The sequence below is a fragment of the Chaetomium fimeti genome (genome assembly GCF_033439085.1).
Source record: "Chaetomium fimeti strain CBS 168.71 chromosome Unknown B0H64scaffold_15, whole genome shotgun sequence".
In the NCBI taxonomy this organism is placed as follows: Eukaryota; Fungi; Ascomycota; class Sordariomycetes; order Sordariales; family Chaetomiaceae; genus Chaetomium; species Chaetomium fimeti.
The window spans coordinates 222,966-243,092 of NW_026944343.1; the positions used below are offsets into that span (position 1 = coordinate 222,966).

At 56.5% G+C, this 20,127-nt stretch overlaps 9 protein-coding genes and 1 non-coding gene across 10 annotated transcripts; 3 read left to right on the forward strand and 7 right to left on the reverse strand.

The window, feature by feature from the left end:
- Positions 1 to 436: 436 nt before the first annotated feature.
- On the forward strand, positions 437 to 1,950 carry B0H64DRAFT_453180 (uncharacterized protein; the record flags this gene model as incomplete). The annotated part of the gene is made up of 3 exons (XM_062807230.1): positions 437 to 675; positions 739 to 751; positions 811 to 1,950. 3 exons carry the CDS (start codon positions 437 to 439, stop codon positions 1,948 to 1,950), a joined length of 1,392 nt encoding a protein of 463 aa, XP_062653697.1.
- A 73-nt stretch (positions 1,951 to 2,023) lies between these two features.
- B0H64DRAFT_t181 lies at positions 2,024 to 2,095 on the reverse strand. Its single transcript has one exon. It is a non-coding gene; the product is annotated as a tRNA-Cys (tRNA).
- A 1,093-nt stretch (positions 2,096 to 3,188) lies between these two features.
- On the forward strand, positions 3,189 to 4,006 carry B0H64DRAFT_64527 (uncharacterized protein). Its single transcript, XM_062808561.1, has 2 exons — positions 3,189 to 3,825; positions 3,887 to 4,006. Exons 1-2 carry the CDS (start codon positions 3,446 to 3,448, stop codon positions 3,993 to 3,995), a joined length of 489 nt encoding a protein of 162 aa, XP_062653698.1. The 5' UTR covers positions 3,189 to 3,445; the 3' UTR covers positions 3,996 to 4,006.
- A 108-nt stretch (positions 4,007 to 4,114) lies between these two features.
- On the reverse strand, positions 4,115 to 5,560 carry B0H64DRAFT_413585 (uncharacterized protein). Its single transcript, XM_062804990.1, has one exon. The coding sequence runs from the start codon at positions 5,411 to 5,413 to the stop codon at positions 4,271 to 4,273; it is 1,143 nt and encodes a 380-aa protein (XP_062653699.1). The 5' UTR covers positions 5,414 to 5,560; the 3' UTR covers positions 4,115 to 4,270.
- A 2,291-nt stretch (positions 5,561 to 7,851) lies between these two features.
- B0H64DRAFT_453187 (uncharacterized protein) lies at positions 7,852 to 9,612 on the reverse strand. Its single transcript, XM_062807231.1, has one exon. It carries the CDS (start codon positions 9,463 to 9,465, stop codon positions 7,900 to 7,902), a length of 1,566 nt encoding a protein of 521 aa, XP_062653700.1. The 5' UTR covers positions 9,466 to 9,612; the 3' UTR covers positions 7,852 to 7,899.
- Positions 9,613 to 10,887: 1,275 nt separating this feature from the next.
- B0H64DRAFT_64553 (pyridoxal phosphate-dependent transferase) lies at positions 10,888 to 12,706 on the reverse strand. Its single transcript, XM_062808562.1, has 5 exons — positions 12,452 to 12,706; positions 11,890 to 12,380; positions 11,398 to 11,821; positions 11,209 to 11,314; positions 10,888 to 11,138 (listed from the first exon to the last, which is right to left on the reverse strand). Exons 1-5 carry the CDS (start codon positions 12,608 to 12,610, stop codon positions 11,077 to 11,079), a joined length of 1,242 nt encoding a protein of 413 aa, XP_062653701.1. The 5' UTR covers positions 12,611 to 12,706; the 3' UTR covers positions 10,888 to 11,076.
- A 764-nt stretch (positions 12,707 to 13,470) lies between these two features.
- B0H64DRAFT_453189 (Pyruvate/Phosphoenolpyruvate kinase-like domain-containing protein) lies at positions 13,471 to 14,509 on the reverse strand (the record flags this gene model as incomplete). The annotated part of the gene is made up of 3 exons (XM_062807232.1): positions 13,471 to 13,521; positions 13,624 to 14,382; positions 14,444 to 14,509. The coding sequence occupies 3 exons, from the start codon at positions 14,507 to 14,509 to the stop codon at positions 13,471 to 13,473; spliced, it is 876 nt and encodes a 291-aa protein (XP_062653702.1).
- A 495-nt stretch (positions 14,510 to 15,004) lies between these two features.
- Positions 15,005 to 16,013, forward strand: B0H64DRAFT_413593 (uncharacterized protein). The gene is made up of 2 exons (XM_062804991.1): positions 15,005 to 15,526; positions 15,647 to 16,013. Exons 1-2 carry the CDS (start codon positions 15,210 to 15,212, stop codon positions 15,981 to 15,983), a joined length of 654 nt encoding a protein of 217 aa, XP_062653703.1. The 5' UTR covers positions 15,005 to 15,209; the 3' UTR covers positions 15,984 to 16,013.
- Positions 16,014 to 16,435: 422 nt separating this feature from the next.
- Positions 16,436 to 18,181, reverse strand: B0H64DRAFT_427916 (uncharacterized protein; the record flags this gene model as incomplete). Its single annotated transcript, XM_062805819.1, has 2 exons — positions 16,436 to 17,628; positions 18,130 to 18,181. The coding sequence occupies 2 exons, from the start codon at positions 18,179 to 18,181 to the stop codon at positions 16,436 to 16,438; spliced, it is 1,245 nt and encodes a 414-aa protein (XP_062653704.1).
- A 490-nt stretch (positions 18,182 to 18,671) lies between these two features.
- Positions 18,672 to 19,918, reverse strand: B0H64DRAFT_413596 (Pyruvate/Phosphoenolpyruvate kinase-like domain-containing protein). The gene is made up of 2 exons (XM_062804992.1): positions 19,329 to 19,918; positions 18,672 to 19,245 (listed from the first exon to the last, which is right to left on the reverse strand). Exons 1-2 carry the CDS (start codon positions 19,630 to 19,632, stop codon positions 18,758 to 18,760), a joined length of 792 nt encoding a protein of 263 aa, XP_062653705.1. The 5' UTR covers positions 19,633 to 19,918; the 3' UTR covers positions 18,672 to 18,757.
- Positions 19,919 to 20,127: the final 209 nt, after the last annotated feature.

The window sequence follows — 20,127 nt, forward strand, 5'->3', positions numbered from 1 at the left end:
TGGGGCTGTTCAAGATTACCTCGTCAAGTGTGGTAAGCTCGTGCTCAGGAGAACAAGGGCTTTGTTGGTTGCAGTCCTTTCTTCGGGACATGGCAATATAATCCCACAATGCCTAGTTCAGCGCCCTACTGGTCTCGAGGCCGTCATATCGTTTGAACCCCCAAAATTACCTCACCGAAAAGAACTTCTAGCACAACTAGAGTTGCAATAATGTCATACCCTTCTAGGCCACCAAGAGAACAGGACCCTCGGCGTAAGAACTATCACAACACGCAGGGGGGACAATATAAAAATAATAGCTATGGGAACGGGCGCGATGACCGCCCGAACCAGAAGCAGAGCCACCAAGAGAACTACAACAGGCACAACCACGACGGCGGACGGCGCGACGATCGCCAGAGCAACACACGGAACCAATCTCGGAACAAACACGGAAATGGTAAACACAAATCTAGGAACCGCCACCAGCCAGACGGAAATTACCAAAGCCACCAGAATCACCAAAACGAGCAAAATTACCAAAATCGTCAAGATTATGACGGGGGCTACCAGAAACCTGGAGGACAAGGCCACAGGGGGAAGGGGCCTCAGCGGAATGGCCAACAACAGGGAAGAGGAGGCAAGGAAGTACGCTGGGCGGACCAGGATGGACAAGGCGACCCTGAACAAAGCAAAGTGACCCAGCCGTGGGAGAGAGAACAGAAACCCCGGCGCTCTAACCACCGGCAAGAACACCAGCAACAGGACCGAGGTCAGCCCCGCCGGAATCACCCAAACCAACGACAACAGAACCATTACGAACCGCCGCAGATGTGGCAAGACCAAAGTGGAGGTGAAGCCGACCTTGATACGTCAGACTCGGACGACGTTTTGGTGGACGCGCCCCCACTGCAACAAGAGCCAACAACGCAACCCTACTTTTCAGAAGAGAATGATCGCCCACGGCGACGGCAGTCAGCCGGGTTTGGCCCAAGAGACCAAACAGTGCAGGCATGGGAGCAGCAGCAGCAGCAGAGCCAACAATCTCACCCGATGTATAACGAATGGGTTCAAGGTCATGGCCATATCCTTAAGGAGGGTGTCGACAGCTGGGAGCAGATCCAGAGGTACCGAGTCGAGGAACAGCGCGAGTCACTTTATCACCTTTACTGCGAGACAGAGAAGGCCAGGAGACTTGCGCGGCAGCAGGAGCCGAAGCAGAGGCGCCCATGGCACGATGAGAACTTACCGCCTCAATACCAGGGAAACTCAGTTCTCCAATCTCGGGAAAGTTCACCTCCCTCGTATCGAGAAAACTCACTGCCCCCGTACCGGGAAACTTCGCTCCCCCCTTACCAAGAATGCACACCATCGCCCCCGACCCGCCCAGCGGAACCCTTTCCCCAACCCACCACGCAACCACCGCCTCCCCAACAACGCCCGACCCAACCCCCCCTCCCACCGCCCCATCTCCAACCCCAATTCCCCCCCTTAACAACCCACCCCCAAAAGATCCTCCAACTCCTCCTCTACACCACCGCGCTCCAACAAGCCCTACAAACCACCTTCACCCTGCTCACCACGCACGAAACCCACACCGCCCACGCCCAACAACGCACGCCCGACCTGACTTCCCTCTGCGGCTTCTTCGACGCCATCGGCCGCACGGTCACGCGCACGGCGGAGCGGCTGGACGGGTTCTGGCGCACGGCGCAGCGGGCCGACGCCAACGGCGGCGAGTTCCGGCTGGCGGGCCGCGCGGCGCAGGTCGAGTTCTGCGCGGCGTGGGAGGGCGTGCTGTGGGGGTACGTGGAGGTGCGGCGGCTGGAGGAGGTCGTGTTTGGGGAGGGGCAGGGGTCGTTTTGGAGGCCGGCGGCGGCGGAGGGGCTTGGGGAGGGGTGGGGGGGGTATGTGAGGGCGTTGGAGAGGTTTGGGGAGGTGGTGGGGGGGTTTGGGGGGAGGTTGGTGTGATGACTTTTCTGAGGGCGAATAGGGTGCGAATAGGGGGGGAAACGAGAGGGAGGAGGGAGAGGGAAAAAAGAAGAGGACGAAACGCGATTTGAACGCGTGACCTACCGGACTGCAGCCGGTTGCTCTACCCCTGAGCTATTCGTCCTGGGTTTGTGAATATTGGGATAGGGCGGATTCAGAGGTTAGATCGTGGCGGTTTGCACTGTTCCAAGTTGATGCTCAAATAATATACGTATACTGTTGTTCTTTTGCATTAATGAACCTAGAATTTATTTTTCGCCTTCATTCGAACCATGCCAGAAATCGACTACCTAGCCTGAGGTTTGATCAGTTGTACCTAACACGAAGAAAGTGACGGATGAAGCCTCCTGTGCTTGAACCCCCCGATGCACAAATCCCACCATTGATGTCACGGGTCTTCGGCTCTTCGCGCAACAAATGTTGAGCTTGATACGAACATTCATACCCGCCCCAACCAGCATGGGCTCAAGCAGGGGACTACCGGCGGATTAACTGCACATGTCGGCATGTCCGAGGAAACAACAACGGTTCTTCCCGCGCAGATCACCATGGCTTGCCACCTGTCCTGGTTTGAACGAGTCATGTGGAATCTCACCGATTTGTTTTTCCGAGGCCGTTGGCCGTTGCGTTCATGTCAGGGCAGTGCAGGGGTCCCCTTAAAAACAGTCCGGCATTTGGTGATCGCCCCCCGCCGATCCCCCTTTTGAACCCGAACCGCGACCACGAACCGCGACCACGGCATCGGAAAGATCCGCCATCGCAGAGCCGCGCTCCCGTGAACAGCCCTGCCTTGTTTCTCGGCGGGCGTTGCCACCGTGGACCGGCCGGCGGGTTCAAAGATTGATGCGTCGCAAGGAGGGAGAGCAGGCAGTGGCGGGAGGCCGTCCTCACGTCCTGCACCCTGCGGGATACTCGCTTGAATGCAGAAAGTCTTGGCTCTCCTACCGCTCCGAGGTACATACATACCTTCAGTGCTCCAGCAAGTGCTCACGACCAAGCGGTGACAGGTCCAGTGTCGCCTCCTGTGTCTAGTCGATGCAACGCGGATACTCTATCCCGACCGCTTTACGGTCTGCCATGTGGACCCTAGTCCTAGCAAGTATGTCAGTCCGACGTCAGCCCAACAAGGTCGGTCGCGAACGGACTTCCCTGTTGGGTGCTTGGAATTCTCGTATCGCGGCCAACTCCACCGAGAGTGGAAGCTCAGCCGAGAACGGGGCCCGCTGTTCGTCCCTTGTGGCCCCATTGTTGACATCAGAGCATAAACGCACCAATCGATGCAATTACCTGGTTCATGCTGCTTTCGCTGCCCATCACCATGTAACCGATCTCTCAAGGAACGTATAAAGTTTCTCGTCACAGTCCGTTGAAGGTCGCTTTCCTTTCCCAAGTTCCTCAGCACTCCTCATCTCTCACAGACAAACTCACCCACTCGCTACCTCTTTACCCGCACTCCCCAAAAACAACCATCAAGATGCGTTTCGCCTTCGCCGCCACCGCCGCTCTGTTCGGCTCCGTCCTCGCCGCCCCGGCCCCCCAGGTCGAGGAGCCCGAGATCAAGGAGACGGTCAGCATCCAGGACTTCTACGCCCGCAAGTCCCACCTCGTCGACGGCACCCTCGACGGCCCCGTGGACTCCGTCACCTTCAACATCGTCGCCAGCCGCGCGGAGGGCACCATCGCCGTCGTCTGCACGGCCAAGGCTGCCGAGGGCGAGGACTCGATCAAGTTCAAGCCCGAGAGCTACAACTGCGACGGTGTCAAGGAGACCGTCGACCAGTACCGTTTCGAGGTTGCCGAGATCTCGGAGCAGAACGTCTACACCATCATGGTCATTCACCAGACCGCTCCTGCGTAAGCTAATACCATTCCTCTGAGCACCCGAGTACAACTGACTGACTTTGTGCGCGTTTAGTTTCGGCTTCTGGGGCAACACCGAGGTCCCGACCCACTGCCGCGCCGGTGGCAACGAGTCGATGATCTGCGGACAGGTCGGCGAGGTCACCGCTGAGCTCCACCTTTAAGTTGGAGTCTTGCACGCCCGACTAGGAATTAGGAGGAACCTTATGCTGAAGTAATACATAATACCGAGTTGTCTCGGGTTTACCACTTGTGCAACTAGCATGTATCAAAAAGCTGATTGTCACACTGCACAACTGTTGAATGGTTATGGAATGTCTCGCTTTAGATCGTGCCCTATGTTCTCCGTCATAGGTAGTACCCAGTGCATTCAACCCGCGTAGATCAGGTACATACACACCAGCCTCATTAGGTATCTAAAGTCGAAGACTGAAGTTGATCAGCCGGCTTGCGCCCGAGGCTTTCCAGCAAAGCGACAGCCTTTACTCCGTACACTATTCCTATCGTGAAAAGTCCAATCCAGCCACCCCTGCTCGAGGGGAGCGTACTTGGCCGACCCCCGCCACGTCTCGACCAACCACTCGGTCGCCAGGTCCAGATCCCCGAGCCAACTCTCAGGGACCCAACGGCCCCAAACGCGGGACTTTTCGTATCCGCGGGCCACGGAACCAAACGGGACTGGCCAGTATTTCTGGATGGGTGATTCCGGCAGCGCGGCCGGGTCGAGAAGTTGCCTCGGGTGCTCGCGCCCGTAGATGGTGAACTCGTACAGGGTGACGTGGTTGAAGTCGATGATGGCCACGCTGCCGTCGGGCCTGACCATGATGTTCCGCGGCTCGAGGTCGTTGTGGTCCAGCAGGCCCTCCCACCAGACGGCCAGCTTGCTGTCGATGACGCTGCGCAGGACGCGCAGGCGGAAGTCGTCGGGGGGCAGCAGCGAATAGTCCACCGGGGCGGCTGGTGGCGCGGCCCCGGTTTCGGCCCGCTTCATAATGTCCGCGAGGCACTCGCCCTGGATGAGCTCGAGTAGGATCATGCGGACCCATCGCTGTCGGTTGTTGTGGTTGGTGTCGAGCGGGAAAGTCCAAGACCCAAAGTAGGCCGGCACCACCGTTCCGCCGATGACGGATTGCATGCCTCGGTACGCCCAGGCCTCCACGGCGTAGTCCTCGTCCGCCCGGCTCATGCAGTCCCAGGTTTCCATGTCGGTGGGGTAGTCGACGCCGTCGTAGATCTTGGCGATGTACTCGACCGAGGAGTCGCCGTCGAGGAAGCAGGTCACGACGTGGGCGCCACCCCGTTCAGGGGCACAGCCTCTGGATTGTCGGCGCGTCTTTGTGCCCGTGATGGTGAGTGTGCGCTCCGTTTTGCCTGGCGACTCGGTCTCGACGGGCGGGTTGGCCAGCGCAAACTCGGTGAGGTTGGTGATCTCATAAGCATCGGGATCCCAGCAGCTCCAATCGGCGTCTGGACGCGGGCTTGGTTTGTAGTCGCTGTTTGCTCGAAACGGTTCTGGTGGGAGGTGCTCGCGGATGCGGAGCGTCGTGTCGGGCGCGTACCTCGTGGGGGTGGTCGTGTCCATGGCTGGGTACTTGGGTGTAAGTCGCAGCGAAAAGGGCAGAGAATAGGGAGAGACGCGATAAATTCACGACAGGTTGGTTGTTAATAGTGGTGAGATACTTCTCCACGAGCTGATTTCCCCGTGATTTCCTGATTCGTGCCATCGTGGCCCAACCAGAAGCAGTTTGGGTTCTGAATTCCCAACCAACAACCAACTGCCATGGATGCCCTGTATCCGGTCCGGCCGCCAAAACACCCGGCCTTGACTTTCTTTTCTCCGCTACTTAGTTGCTACAGACTATCTCAACCTGAATAGGGTTTTTGGCATGTATTATCCCAGCCCCTTTTCCAACTCGGAGCTAGTTCCTTCATCTCGGTGACCAAAGCTTGAACGAGGCAATGGGTCTCCAATGGGGCTAATGCGATTTCTAGCGCTCTCCCATCAACTCGTAGGTAGGTAGCTTCAACCTTATGTTGGCTAGGGAGCAAACTCATCATATCTAGTTGCTCCAGGTACACTCGTTGGCCTGTTATCGTTGTTGCAGTTCAATTCCTTTCGGTGTTTTTACCCTGATGGTATACGGTCACCATGTACATACAGTGAAGTGGTGACACACACCTCAAAGCCACACACACCACCAACCACTGGTAACGTGCTGCGTGCGTTGTGATGTCAATGCAGCATGAGGGAGGAAATGGCTCAAGGAACAAACTTCAACGCCACGGACCCTACGATTGTGGAATCAATACACCTCCGTGTGTGGCCTTCTGGTCAGAAGGCCGCGTTCACAGCTGCCGAAAAAAGGAGTCACTTTCAACAAGTGCGGGAAAAGGAATGAATTGCCTCCCCCGTAACCTCTGAGAGGTCCCGAGCCTCTGACTACCTAAATACAAGGACGCGCCCGGCGCACGAACCCAGTGAAGAAACCGAAAAACGAAATTCCAAGCCCCATGGCCCTCTGGTCACAAAGAGATCGACGCCCCAGTTCAATAGTCATCAACGCTACGCTAGGTACCTATGCAGAGATGTCCTGTCCATGTTCCAAACGTAAATAAATAGAACGGGAGAATACGGTTCTAGACTTTATTCGTGCCCTGCTCGCACAAAGAATTCTCAGGTAGCCTCGACTACCTACCTTAGGGTATATTGTCCCGATGGACCCTTGAGGTCCCGCATCGTTTGGAAAGCGGCTTGGTTGTCGGTAGAGAATTGTACACCTCTTGGGGCGGTTTATGCTTCCACGTTTGTCGACAAGTATCTCCAATATCACAACTAGCCCCATGAGCTTTGCTGCGTACACGACTTAGGTATCTCTAGACTTAATGGATAGGCCCATGTATTCTTGAGGCAGCAGAAGGTCTTTCTTCAAGTGTCAGTGGCTGTGCCACGTGTGTGGAGGCACACGCCACCTCGTGGGGGTGTTCGCCCACCGCGACCAAACGTTATTGTATTATATATACTTGTATATTAATTTCACCCGGGACTGCGGGATGGACCAATGGTTCATACCGGTCTCGGTATCCCACATCATGGCTCCGTGCCTTTCGGTTTCATGGTAAGGTGGATATTGTTAACGTGCAGGTGGTCGATAAGCACAACCTCCCATGTAAGCGAAAGTCCCACTCTAGCAGACTTCCGTGGGGATGCAAGCCAGTTTGGTACCTTACACTTGGACGGCATGGTAGTGTTATGACAAGGACCGAAATGTCCCGAATTCCAGCGGCGATAGCGTAGCGCAGGCCCTCGTTCTCATGCAATGAAACGCAAGACGGCAGACGGTGTGTGTGGCTGAAAGGATCCCCTCCCACTCTGGTCCGCGATGCGGTAAGGCCAAGGCGGCTGTGCCGATACCCGTCGACGGGAAGGGGGCTGGCTTACGCGGCCCTCGACACCCCCTCGATGGGTTTCCACAGACTAGCGCCTTGGTGGCCGCGCCACTAGATGCTTTTTTCAACCGTCTCATGAAATGGTTTCAGCTAGGAAGTGGTAACGGACGCCTTGTGAGGAGAGGGCACTCCTGTGTATAACTGGCTATCCGAGACAAGTGCTGAACAATATCAAATCGCCTTCTTTTCATCGGGGCCTGCGGCATGTAATCACGACAGAACCGTCAAAAGAGGCAAAAGGAAAGACTAAAAAGGAAGGTGAAAAGAATTAGAATCTAGGCCCTTTCCACAAAGGTCGGTATGGGTACCTGTAGCTAGATCTGGGCGTAAACAAAACTGGGCCACGCTTGCGGCTTGACACACATATGTAGACGGGCGATGGAGGTAGGTCGGTACTTGGGTATTCAAGGCCTCGGATTCACCGGATCCACAAGCTCCCGAGGCAAGGTCACGTACGTATTACCAAAAGACCACGATGATCATTGCGAAATTGCGGGTGGTTCCTTCCACCGTCGCACGATAGGTACCATGTAATATCGGAACTGTACATGTATAGCGAGAACCGAATCTTGTCCCACGCAGCCGACCAAGTCCAGGCTAAAAGATGTTTTGTTAAAACCATCAGAGGCCTATTTTCTCCCGTAGGAGTAGTTTAACTGATTGCACCCTTTCGTCCAACTTACGGTACCGATCCTCGAGTTCGCCGTAGGTTCCATCGACGGTCTCGTGCGAGACGAGAGCCGACACAACGAGATTGCGGGCCACTACGCCTCCCGCGCCTAACTGCTCCTCAACGCCCCCCATGGCGGCGAGGACCATGTTCAGCGCGTTGTGGATCTTGCCGAGGTCAGGGGCCGCGCTGAAGCAAGGGAGCTCGCCCAGCTTTAGGGTTGGGCTCGTTGTGCTTGCGCTCCTGGTTGCACCACCGCCGCCACCACCGCTGCCACCAACTTGACCCGGGACGTCGGGGTAGCTTGCACCTGACGGTATGCGACTGAGGTATGTGTGAAAATGCCCCAGAACGGTGTTGCAGATGTGCGACAAGCACATGTACCCGCCCAGGATCAGCATGATTGTTGCCGTATTTACCGCTGTTCCGTATTCTGTAGGCCCAGCTGTACCCGCAGCCTCGACGTCCTCGGACACACGCTCGGATGTATGCGGTGCCTGCCCCTTCTCCCTCATATCAACATTGTCGCCACCGTCCGAGGCAGTAACTCCCGATGCAAAGTTGCGCTCCTTTACCGACGACGACGCCGTCACCGCTTCCCCGGCACTGGCTGCCTCGCGGATGACCGGGCCGGCGACGGCTCCGAATTCCTGCAAGAGGTGGAGCACAGTACCGACAGGATAGTTGTCGAAGTTGTTCTCACTCCCCTCGTCGCCCCCACCGAGGCGCCACGATCCTTCCTCAAGCATCTTGAGCGTCTGCTGCATCTCTGCGGTCAAGGCAAGGAGGAGTGGCCACAGACCCGGAGCCGGGCTATTACTGCCGTCTTCGCCCGGCCTCGTATCCCCGCGGACGGCAGCCATGGGGCCTATGTCGTCGGTCGTCGGCTGTTGCTGCATCGAGGTCGGTGTCATGGCGAACAGGGTTGGCGACTGTGACGTCCCCCCTTGCTCCGGGGGAATATTACCCATCAAGTCGGTGGCTTCCAGCATGCATGTGTCGTCCAGACCGAACCCGTGCTGAGACCAATCCCAGGGAAATATGGCACCGCCGCTCTGGTGCTGCTGCTGGCTACCGTAGCCAGGAACATTGGTGGTATTCAAGGCGTACAAGTCGCCCAAGTAAAAGCCCTGCTGCGGCGGCAAACCCCAGGCACCCGTGCTACCAGCCGAAGTCGTGTCGGTGACCGGAGTCGCAGTCGGCGAGGTGAGGGACGGCGGGGTGGGAAGCATGGTCGTCGGCATGGCTGGGGCCGTCGATGGCGTTGCCGATATCTGCTGCTGCTGCTGCTGCCGTTGTTGTTGCAGCTTGTGGTTGGCTTCGGCTATCCTCGCCGCCCGTCTTCGACGCCCAAAAACACACGGCACCTTGGCTCGACTGCATCGTTCGCACGGCAACGGGCCCTCGGACTCGGGCTGGGTCGGGACGGTGCACTTGAGCTTGTAGAACCGGCAGCGATCACACGACGACCGGACCGACTGGAGCGTGTCGTCGTCGACGGTGGTGGCGGGCACCATTTCGTTGTTTGTCGGGTTCGGTTTCCGGCAGCGAAGAAGAGAATAGATTAAGGTGAAACCTGAGACGGGCAACCAAGATTAAGAGCAAGCCACCAGATCTCAAAGGAGCTTAACGTGAGTTAAGTCTGTTGTGCTCCCCTCCTTTGCGTTTTCGAGGCCGAGATTTTGACGACGACCACCCGCTGCACATGGCGAACAACACCAGGTTCACTGATTCCATTAGGAAGATAAAGATAGCGCCAAGTACGTGGCTGGCGCCATAATTCGTCCGACTCTCGGTATGGCTGACCATATACCGATGTTTGCTGACATGATGCCCGTGTGGTGACATGGAGATACATAAGTCAACTCTTCTTTTTCACACCTTTAAGCTCGACTAATGGGACCGACAGATTGAATCCGGTGGGTGGCACAACACCTCTCGTACCATATCTTTCATTGGCTCCCGGAGAACTCCCCCCCCCTTCTTTTCAGGCTGTTCCAGACTCCAAGCACTGCAACCCTTGTCCACCAAAGTACCTAGGTCTCTACAGCCCACGGCTCTTATTTACACTTTCGTCGCCTGGCTTCCGTCCTCGAGGGCGCAAGATTTGTCGATTATTTTTCGGGCAGTCCTCGGCGCACCGACCTATGGTTCCCGAGAGGACGCCCAATGTTTCCCAATGGGTATTTCCATAGGTAGGTAGTGTTGTGGGGAGAAAGAGAAAGATGTTGTGTTAAACGCCCTGGATGACAAAGCGGTTTGGAGGCGTGGTGGGTTCCATCGCCGATTTAAGCCCCGGGATACGAGTAGCACGGCTAAGTTGGCAATGCGGACCAGCCCAATATATCAATATATGTATGCCGATGGGCCGGCATGGCGCCGGCGGTGGCCTCCGGGTGCGGAGACGGACGAACTCTCCCCCGAGTACCATTCCGAGCTTGACCGCCCTGCCTCACCAAATCGAGACTCTGACTGTCCCAGCTGCCCACTTTCCAACATCTACTGTGTAAATATTCACTTGAAAGATGGCCAAAACTCTCTAGCAACTCGACCGCCATCAAAATTTAGTTTGAAGCATCAAGAGCCGTCATCGGCACCAAATTAACAGCTCCCACACCATCTCGGTACCGTCAGGGCTAGGCGTAAGACGGAATGAGCTTGTCTGTGTGCATGCAAAAGCGCCGTGCCGTCCCTCCCTGGAATCAGCTCATGCAGGTCTTCTCCTCGAGTGTTCCGAAGTTGGTCGGCCGGGAGATAGGCCCGAACCCTCCCGCCCCCCCCCCCCAACACAGGCACCAGCCCGAGGCCCCTGATCCCCGGGAAAGTGGTGGCGTTTTGACAGACAAACCGGATAGTATGTCCACTACGTGGAACGTGAGATTGCCGTGGCTGGGCACGCGGCAGAACGCCATCACATCATCCATGCATCTAACCCGGTTAGGGCACGGGATGTCAGTACGACTCAGAAATGGATAACCTCCAACCGGGCAACGACGCCCTCATTGCCAGTGCCTACACAAGAGCAGTATACGTCGATAGGTATTCACGACAACTGAACTTTCATAATTTGACTCTAGTTTGCCCAGGCACCAGCCCCCGACTCCGTAGACCAACCAAGATTCCACCATTTACTGATGAACAACAATTTGGTAGATGGACTCCGCAACATACTCAACATTTCCCTCCGTCACTAATTACCCACCAATCAGTTAGCTGCGCTGTTGAATTGCGTTCCCGCAGCGGAATGCGTAGACACTTACAACCGGTGAAGGAAAGCCGACCGTTGGGAAGTAGATAGACGTGGAACCGATCCTTGATGGCGGCGACTTTCTCGGGCGACAGGCCTGTCATGGAGAACATGCCGATCTTTGGAGAGACCAAACTGTCAGCCCCTTACGTACGTACCCAAGGTAGCCTCTTCCTCTCTCCTCACGTCGCAGAACACTCACATCAGTCAGCACATGTCCCCACCTCCCCGGCGTCCCCCTCCTCACCAACTCCTCGTACAGCCTCTTCCTCATACTCGCCAGCCGCCCGCTCATCGTCTTTAGGTCTTGCCGCCACTGCGCCTCCAGGACGGGATCGTGCAGCACGGCGGCGACGATGCGCGCCCCGAACGCGGGCATCGACGTGATCTCGGCGCGCGAGATGCGTTTCAGCACGCCGTCGACCTTGGCCGCGCCGTCCCGCGTGCGCGCCACGACGTGCAGGGCGCCGACCCGCTCGCTGTAGAGGCCGAAGCTTTTGGAGAAGGATTGGGCGACGGCGAATTCGAGGGGCGTGTTGTTGTTGTTGTTATTGCCGGAGGAGCGGGTGGTGAAGTGTCGGACCGCCCAGGCGTCGTTGTCGACGTCGCCGGTTGCGAAGCCCTGGCTGTGGGCACACCAGGTCAGGTACGTTGAGAGTAGGGGAGGAACAGAGAGAGAGAGAGAGAGACCAACTAGGCGAGATCAAAGATGGGAAATAGCCCCTTTTCCTCGCACACTTGCGCAATCCCCTCCCAGAGCTCCGGCGACGGATCCACGCCCGTCGGGTTATGCGCGCACGCATGCAGGATTATGGCGTCCCCGGGGTTTGCCTGTTCTCTTAGCGTGGAGAGCAGCGCATCGCCGTCGATCCCAAATGTGTTCTCGTCATAGTAAGGGTAGGTGCGCCGCTCGATACCGGGGTCGACATGTCTCCAGATTCCTTGGTGGTTGTCCCAGGTCGGATCGGGAATCCATACGGCCTTGGGGTGGAGGTGGCTCGCGAGCAGACTTGCGATGAAGTGGTTGGCGCCCGTGCCCGAGATGGTTTGTATGGACGTGACGAACCGACCGTCTAGCGTGTCTTTGAACGCGAGCTGCCGCGCTGCCGAGAGAAACTGGGTGTGGCCGAGCTGGGGCAAGATGTCATGGTTGAGGGACTGGTCTGCCAGGAGGGCTGCTCTCGCCTGAAGGGGGGGTAATTAGTAGTGGGATAGGGGCGGAAACCCGTATCGACGTGGATGGAAATGCAACTTGCTTGTTTCACCGAAGGCAGAACCCATGGTTTTGCATTCTCGTCGCGGTAGATGCCGGGGGTGAGGTTCACTTTGAGATGGTGATCGTCAGCTCGGTAGGCTTCCACCAAAGCAAAAGTGCCATCCGGTGGCACAGCTGGGACTTGGTCAAACAGCGACATGGTTGACTACATGTAAAGGAGGCTGTTGTAACCGGACCAGTCGAGAAGCACAATAAACAAGGCAGTAATGGATTTCTGGGGCTTTGAATCGGCTCGCAATCGTCGAATTAAGCAGTTGAGAATAGTGTTTTGGATCAAAGATATGGAAGTCTGGCCTGCTGACCAGAAGCCGGGCTATTTCGGATGCATGTGTAACACGTATGTCCAACATAAATCCACGTGTCATACCGCAGGAAACCTGCATAACCATACGGTAGAAATATTGGTCCATCGTTTGACCGAAAAGCGCCGAATATGGCTCGCGCTGAAAATAGGGGCAGGGCTAACAACCACTTCAGCTGAGGAGCAGGAGAGGCGGGCCGTACAATCAGAGCTCCCGCTTCTCGGAAGAAGTCTAGGTACCTAGGTATCAAGACATTCGGATCGGAAACGATAGAAGAAGAAACGAACAACAGAGCTCGCCGACAAGATCGACGGCACGCACGAAGTCGTCACCCAGATCACCAACTTCTTCGTGGGGCGGCGTCCTCGGGTCCCGGAGCCCCGGCCGTATCGGCCACACGGACAAGTCTCGTACTTACAGGTCGGACCAGCCGACGGCATGGGTTTGTCGTAGCTTAGCTATTGCAGCCTGATGTCAAGTAGAGTTCTGATGTCTGGGAGATGCTTTGGGTAAGTAGGTGCTTTAGGTACTTAGGTAGGGTAGCCAACAAAACTCTGATGCTACCAATGTTACTCTGTGCAGGATCTTTGGGTTCCAGGTTATTTCTTTCCTTATCATTGTTTCTGTCCTCTAAATAATACCGGCTTGGAGTACCTACCTACCTACCTACCTACCTGCCTAAGGTACCTAGATACAGTTACAAAGGTGCGACCGAAACCCGAATCGAATCATGTTTGCTCCCCAAGTCCTGTTTGCCCTTCAAGTACTCGACAGTCCCGTTACCGTTGGGAAGAGTAGGGATGGTACAGCCGCCGTTGACGGCCGCAGCCGCACCATTGGAGTTAGATACAGGCACGGAAAGCGCAGTGCGATCGATGCTGGATAACACCTTGATACTCTCCCCGGCGCCAGCCGAGAGGAGATTCGAATCAACATAACCCAAGACCATACGTACCCCCAGGGTGTTGATAACCCAGTCCAGAAAGTTAAGGTCCTTGTAGCTGCCGGCCAAGCCAAAGATCTTGTTATGGCGCCGGCATGCCGCGCTGACGGCCTCGAGGGCGGCGCGGAATTCTGGTCTGTTGGTCATACCGGGCGCGCCCATGTCGGCCGATAGGTCCATGCAGCCGACAACGAGCATGTCGACGCCGTCGACGGCGGCGATGGCGTCGACGTTGGGGATGCTGTCGACGGCTTCGATCATCACACCGACGGCCGATGCCGTCGCATTAACGTCGTCGGCCATAGTCTGCATCGGCATCGAAGTGCGTAGACCGGCGGCGGCCTGCTGTAGCCACAGCGAGCGGCGCCCCCGGGGCGGGAACTTGCACATTTGGACGGCAGCTTCGGCGTCGGCGGCCGTGACGATGTGCGGGAACACCACACCCATGGCTCCCGAGTCGAGCACCCGCTGCACGTAGCCCATGCCGCACTCGTACGGCACACGGACGATGGGTGTGATGCCAGCCATCATGGCGGCGCTCGTGAGCACGCAGGCCTCGGAGGTGGAATAGGTCGAGTGCTCCATCTCGACCCATACGAGCTCGAAACCGGCATTTTTGGCAAAGTGTATGATGAGCGGGTTCGTCACCATCCGTACCACGAAGGCCTGTGGTATCTTTGTTAGTATTTGTTCCCACTCTGTCTGTCGTTTCTCAGGACAGACATACCTTGCAAAGCAGTCCGCGCCTCGCCTTGGTATACAAAGCATTCTCGTAGAGAACGGTATCGGACATGGCGCTCGTAATTACGCTCAGCTTGAGCTATTTGGGGTTTTGGTGGTTTCGTGTGTACAGTGCCGCCGCTGTAGTAATTTTAAGGTTAGGTATTAGGGCTGAGTCTTTATTCGCGTTGGAAGGGTGTGTGTAAGTTGTATAAATACAAATGGATTGTTTTTAAAAAGAAAAAGAAAACCACCGAATAAAAGAAAAAGGGGTAAGCATAACTGGGCGGAACTATTCGCACACCAAACTGACATAAGGTTTACTACTCCTCCTTTCCAACCGGAACAATGCTCCTGCGGCGGTTTGAAAACTCGTTGACAGTCTGTCTGACGAGTGGATGAGTTGTGATGCTGCAAATGGCTGGAACCAGTACGGGCTCGCGGTATGTTCGTACCTAAGCAGGCTAGCTGCGGCTGGAGAATTTCGGGGCATTTCGGCAGGCCAAGGACGACGCCGAGATGCGACCGCAGCCGTTGAAGACCACAACCTATCTGAGACCACAATCTTGTTTTCGAGACGGTACCTTACCGAGGTTCCGTCCGGGTGCCTCGTAATATTTGAGAACTGCACGAAACCTACAAATAGGTGGCCACCAAAATTTAGTAATACATTTTGCAAGCCGCAAGCGTCGTAGGAGAGAGCGAGAAAGCCCGAGAAGCCGAAACAACATCTTACCCCCTTTCCGTAACCCACATCCCGCCTTGGATCAATCATGGCCAAACAAACCCTTCTTGGTGTGTGTCTCGTGGCAGCGCTTGCCACCATGACAGCGGCCCAAGCTAGCAGTTCGGCTCTCCCGGTTGCCACAGTGCTCCTGGACCGGATTGAGGGTGCCGCATTCGAGGCGTCGGTCGTCTCCGTCCTGCCGGAAGGGACGTTATTCTCGATCGACTGCCGAACGACGGCCACAGTTCCAGAGCCGACAAATGAATGCTCCCGGGTTGTAGGTGGCTTATCCATAATGCAGGGCAGCATACAATATACGGCCGATTGGACTGTGACTGACGGCCCCGCCCCTACGACAACCGTGTACGTTATCCTCTCTTTGCTTTCTTCTTCTTTTCTCTTCTTTTTCTTTTTCTCCCTTTCTCTCTCACCCCGCTGTGGTAACGTTACCTACCTACCTATTCTAACCCATCGACCACTCAGTGCTAGCTACGTAGCATGCGTCTTGCAGGGCGATAACGGGTACTGCACCAACACGGTCGACGTGAATGGCGTGGTCACGACAACTCCCTACATTTTTACCAGCATCTGGGACCGACTGTCACCCATTACGATTACCGCGGGTGCAGAGAAGCTTTTGGGCTCTGCTGCACCAACTGTGTCTGCGTCCACAGTGTCTAATACGACTCAGCAGACGCCGCCCGCCTCGTCAGCCGTCGTGACGGGTGCTGGCGCTGTGCTGCGCCCGGCGGGTCGCGTCCTCTTTGGTGTATTGGCGGCTGGGCTTGTTGCCGTCGCGCTCGGTGGCGGGGTGGTTTGATCGATCGAGGTTGCTGGGGATCATGGAAAGCAGACAAGTTACCTATCTTAGATTAATTGATGATCATGTGTTGGTTATTAGATCTAAGCACATCTAAAACAATGATGCAACTAAGGTCGTGTGAATACATGTAATTTGCCATGTTGCTTTTTCCTTTCTCCTTTCAAAGCACGTGCGCATGGTAATTGGGAGTATCACAAGTGGCCTACCTACAAGGACACTGACACCATGTTTGTTGTTTGCTGGTGGCGCCCCCCCTCCCAGAGGTATCACCGCCGCCTACACTGTTACCTACCTAAGTAGGTAGGTACATGTAAGCGGCCGCCGACTTGGGTTCAACGCGTATAGCTCTTTCATTCAGGAGCGAAGCAGACTTGAATTCATAGATAAGGTACGGTACACAAAAGCAGCCATAATTCCATCCGTGCCTTGCTGCACATACAAAGGTACTCTCACAAAGTAAAGATGAGCTTCTCCCCCGCGAACTTCTTCGCCCGAATCTCGGCCAGACCCTCCAAGGCGCCAGCCAGCCCCGTGTCGCGCACGCGCTGCGGGTGCAGGCGAACCAGGCCGCGGTCGAGCAGGCGCTGCATGGTCGGGTTCCAGGCCCTGCAGAACTCGAGCGCGGCCGGGTTGGCGTCGCGTCCGTACGGCGCCGGCCACACAATCTCGTCGCCCAGCGGCTCCATGCCCACCACCCAGCTCGGGCGCACCACGGCCCGCGTCGCCGCCACGTCGGGGCTGAAGGGGTCCAGCGCCGCGTACCGCCCGCCGGCCCGGCCCATGGCCGCGTAGCACAGCTTCATCGTGTCGGGGGTGGCGATGCAGTCGATCGCTAGCCGGAGATTGTCGCGCGTGTGCGCGCGGATGTCGGCCGCGCACGTCGCTGAGTTGTAGTCGAACACGGCGTCGGCCCCGAAAGATTTAGTCTGCTTGAAGCTGCGGGGCGAGCATGTTGCTACCACGTAGAAGCCGGCGAGTTTCAGCAGCTGGATCGCGCATGTGCCCGTGTAGCTGCCGCCGCCGTTAACTAGGACCGTGGTGACTTGTTGGTTGGTGGTATCGATGCCGCGGCCGCTGGGGTTGAGCCTGGGCTTGCGAGGCAGGCTGTGGGAGGTGATGATGTTGATCTTGGGCTCGAGTCCGGCCGGCGTCAGACGACGGCTGTGCAGTGGCTCGAGTTCGGGTCCGGCGGGCAGCCCGAGCGAGTGGAAGAGGGCCCAGGGAACCGTGAGCCAGGCGCTCCCGCCCATGCCGCCCGCGCCCTGAGCAAATGTCCAGGCATCCGGAATTTTGAGCGTGCCCCATGCGTATGATCTCGTGTATTCCGCAAAGCCGCCTATGGTTGGCCGCACGGGATTCATGCCGTTGATGGCGACGACGACGCGGTCGCCCACGCGATATCCCCATTGCTTCTCGGCCGTAGACCCCACGGCCGTCACCACGCCGGCGGCATCGAACCCCAGCGTGGCCCCCAGCGTGAGAAAGTCCCCCTTCATCTTTGAGTCGACGGGATTGAGTGCGATCGCCTTGACAGCCACGGCCAGTTCGTCATCTCGAAGCTCTCCCTGTGGCAGTGGGCATGACTTGGAGAGGATGATCTCGCCATCAGGCCCACCGATCAAGGCGGACTGCGTTTCTGTGACTGTCATTGTTTTGATCTGTAGGTCTTTTGCCTTGTTGCTTTCTTGTTTATTTGAGCCCTTATTCTCGGTTCATGTTCGAGGCTCTCTCTGTCTCTCTCTCTCCCCTCCCCCCCTTGGCTCAACCTGTACTAGTATTCCATGAGAACAACATTGAGAGAAAGTTACCAACCTTCTGAAACGCAATACAACGCCGTGCAATTGACACTTCTCGGCTCGCCCGACTTCCTCGTTCCAATCGCAGAGGTTCCCGATTCAGGCGTCCGGGTTGTTGGCCGAAATGCTACGAAATCCTCCGCGCGTCGAGAGTCCCGCTGACGTGATACAACTAATACAACTCTGCACGGCTGTGCCTGGAAAGTCCTCCTACCATTATCTCGGCACATTGGCTTCTGCAAGATGCGGGTCAGCCATGGCCTTGCCGGCAAGAGATTCCTCCGACCGGCAGCAATTACTCTTTGGCAAGTGCCTGTGCCATGGTTGCGGCGTCGCTGGGTCCCTACCTGTCTTCTGCACGGAATCGCTCAAGGGTGGCTTCCGACCGTTCAGCAGCATTCATGTACGAGTGTGGCACGGTAACTCTGGGAGTAATGATTCGTGCGCACTTGTGACAGTCGAGGGTGCAATTGCTGACTCGCAATTGCGACGACGCTTTTGCGACAGCAACGTACCGCTCCCCACTGCAGGATACCTGGATCTGGACAATGGATATTGTCAATGGACAGTGGACATTCTGGACAGTTTGTACGTTGCTGGGGCGTTGGGGGTGCAGAAACCAAACCCCGTCACCCCCTTTTGTTGACAAAACAAACCACATGATCCTCTGGATATGGAACAGTACCTAGTCTTGACCAATGCTGGCTGCGGCATTGGATCCTTCGTCTTACGCCACTGCCTTTCTGTTACCGAACGGGGAGTGGTTGCGCACACGGTTCCTTGTTGAAAGGTGTGAGAGCGGATATGACAGAAGACGGAGGTCTGGGGTGCGAAGAATCGACGTGCAAGCGTGCCTCATATCCAACGTTTATTTAAATAGGCACAGTGAGTAGAGCATGGATCTATTGTCATATGCACATAAGATATCTTATCCTGCCCTTTTTTTCTTGAGCCTCTCCTCCGCCGATGGCTATTTTACTGTTTCACGCCCGGAACCGCAGCTACTGCCTGAGCGCCACCCAGTGTCAGGAGGGAAACATCCAACTGCACAAGCAAGAACCGGGCTCCCAGGGTGTTGATGGCCCAGTCCTGCAAGGTCGGGTTGTTGTAAATACCGGCAACCCCAAAGGTCTTGCCATGGTCACGGCAGGCCCGGCTGACAGTCTCCAAAGCCGAGCGCACCTTGGGGCTGTCGACCTGACCGGGCACGCCCAGATCGACGCACAGATCCTGGGAGCCCATGATGATGGCATCAACCCCCTCGACGGCCGCAATCTCGTCGGCACTGTCGACGGCCTTGGCACTCTCAACCATGACAAGCACGGTCGAACCGCTGCGGTTTGTCTGCTCAATCAGCTCGGCCGGGGGGAGAGGCTGCATGCCGCAGAGGGGTGTCTGCCCGGTGATGGACCGGCGCCCGAGAGGCGGGTATTTGCAGTTATCGACTGCCTCTTTTGCGTCTTCTGGAGGCAGCAGAACTGTATCAGACAAGAAGAAGGGTACCTAACAAGCAGGAGGCTAGAGGGAGAGAGTTCATAGTTCATACCTGCCGACTCTACGTGGGGGAAAATGACACCCATGGCGCCGCCGTCGAGAACGCGCTGCATAAAGCCGATCCCACACTGGTGCGGCACGCGGACGAACGGGGTGATGCCGGCGAGGAGGCCGACATGGCACAGGTTAGCCGCCTCGGCCAGGCTGAGCCAACCGTGCTCAAGGTCGATGAACAGGCAGTCGAAGCCGGCGTTGCGTGCAATCTGCACTACCTGGCCGTTGGTTGAGATCTTGATGGCGAACGACTTGCAAAGCCGGTTGGCCCGCACGGCTTCGAGGAGGTTGTTGACGTACATGACTTGGGATTGTTTGCCGCAACTTCCAGGTTTTCCAGGACAAGGCTCATTCTACCCTCCCTTTTCCCTCGGTGACAGGGATATTATTGATATTATTGTGAATAACATTTGTCTAGGTAGGTAGAGCTGAGCAAAACACGGTCCCAGTAGTAACTTGTGAGGCAACCCAGCTCTACCCAGAAGGTCGGTCCCTGGTAGTGAGGTTACATTCGCTGCAACCGAGCTTCTCCAGAAACCTTGAACGCGCGCAACAACTCGGCGTGTTTCGGTGTGTGTGTGTGGTACCAACCTACCTACCTGTAGGTAACCTAAACGATGCAAAAGAAAAAGGAGCTCCGAGTCATGTCCGCGGAGAGCAAAATCCCCGACAAAAATAGCATCTTGCTATTCTCCATTGATTGCGGCTGAATCATTTTGACTTTGTTGGCTCCCACACTTACCGGACGGAGGCAAGCTGACAGCCCCAAGATGAGTAACCCGGGTTCATGAAGTCGG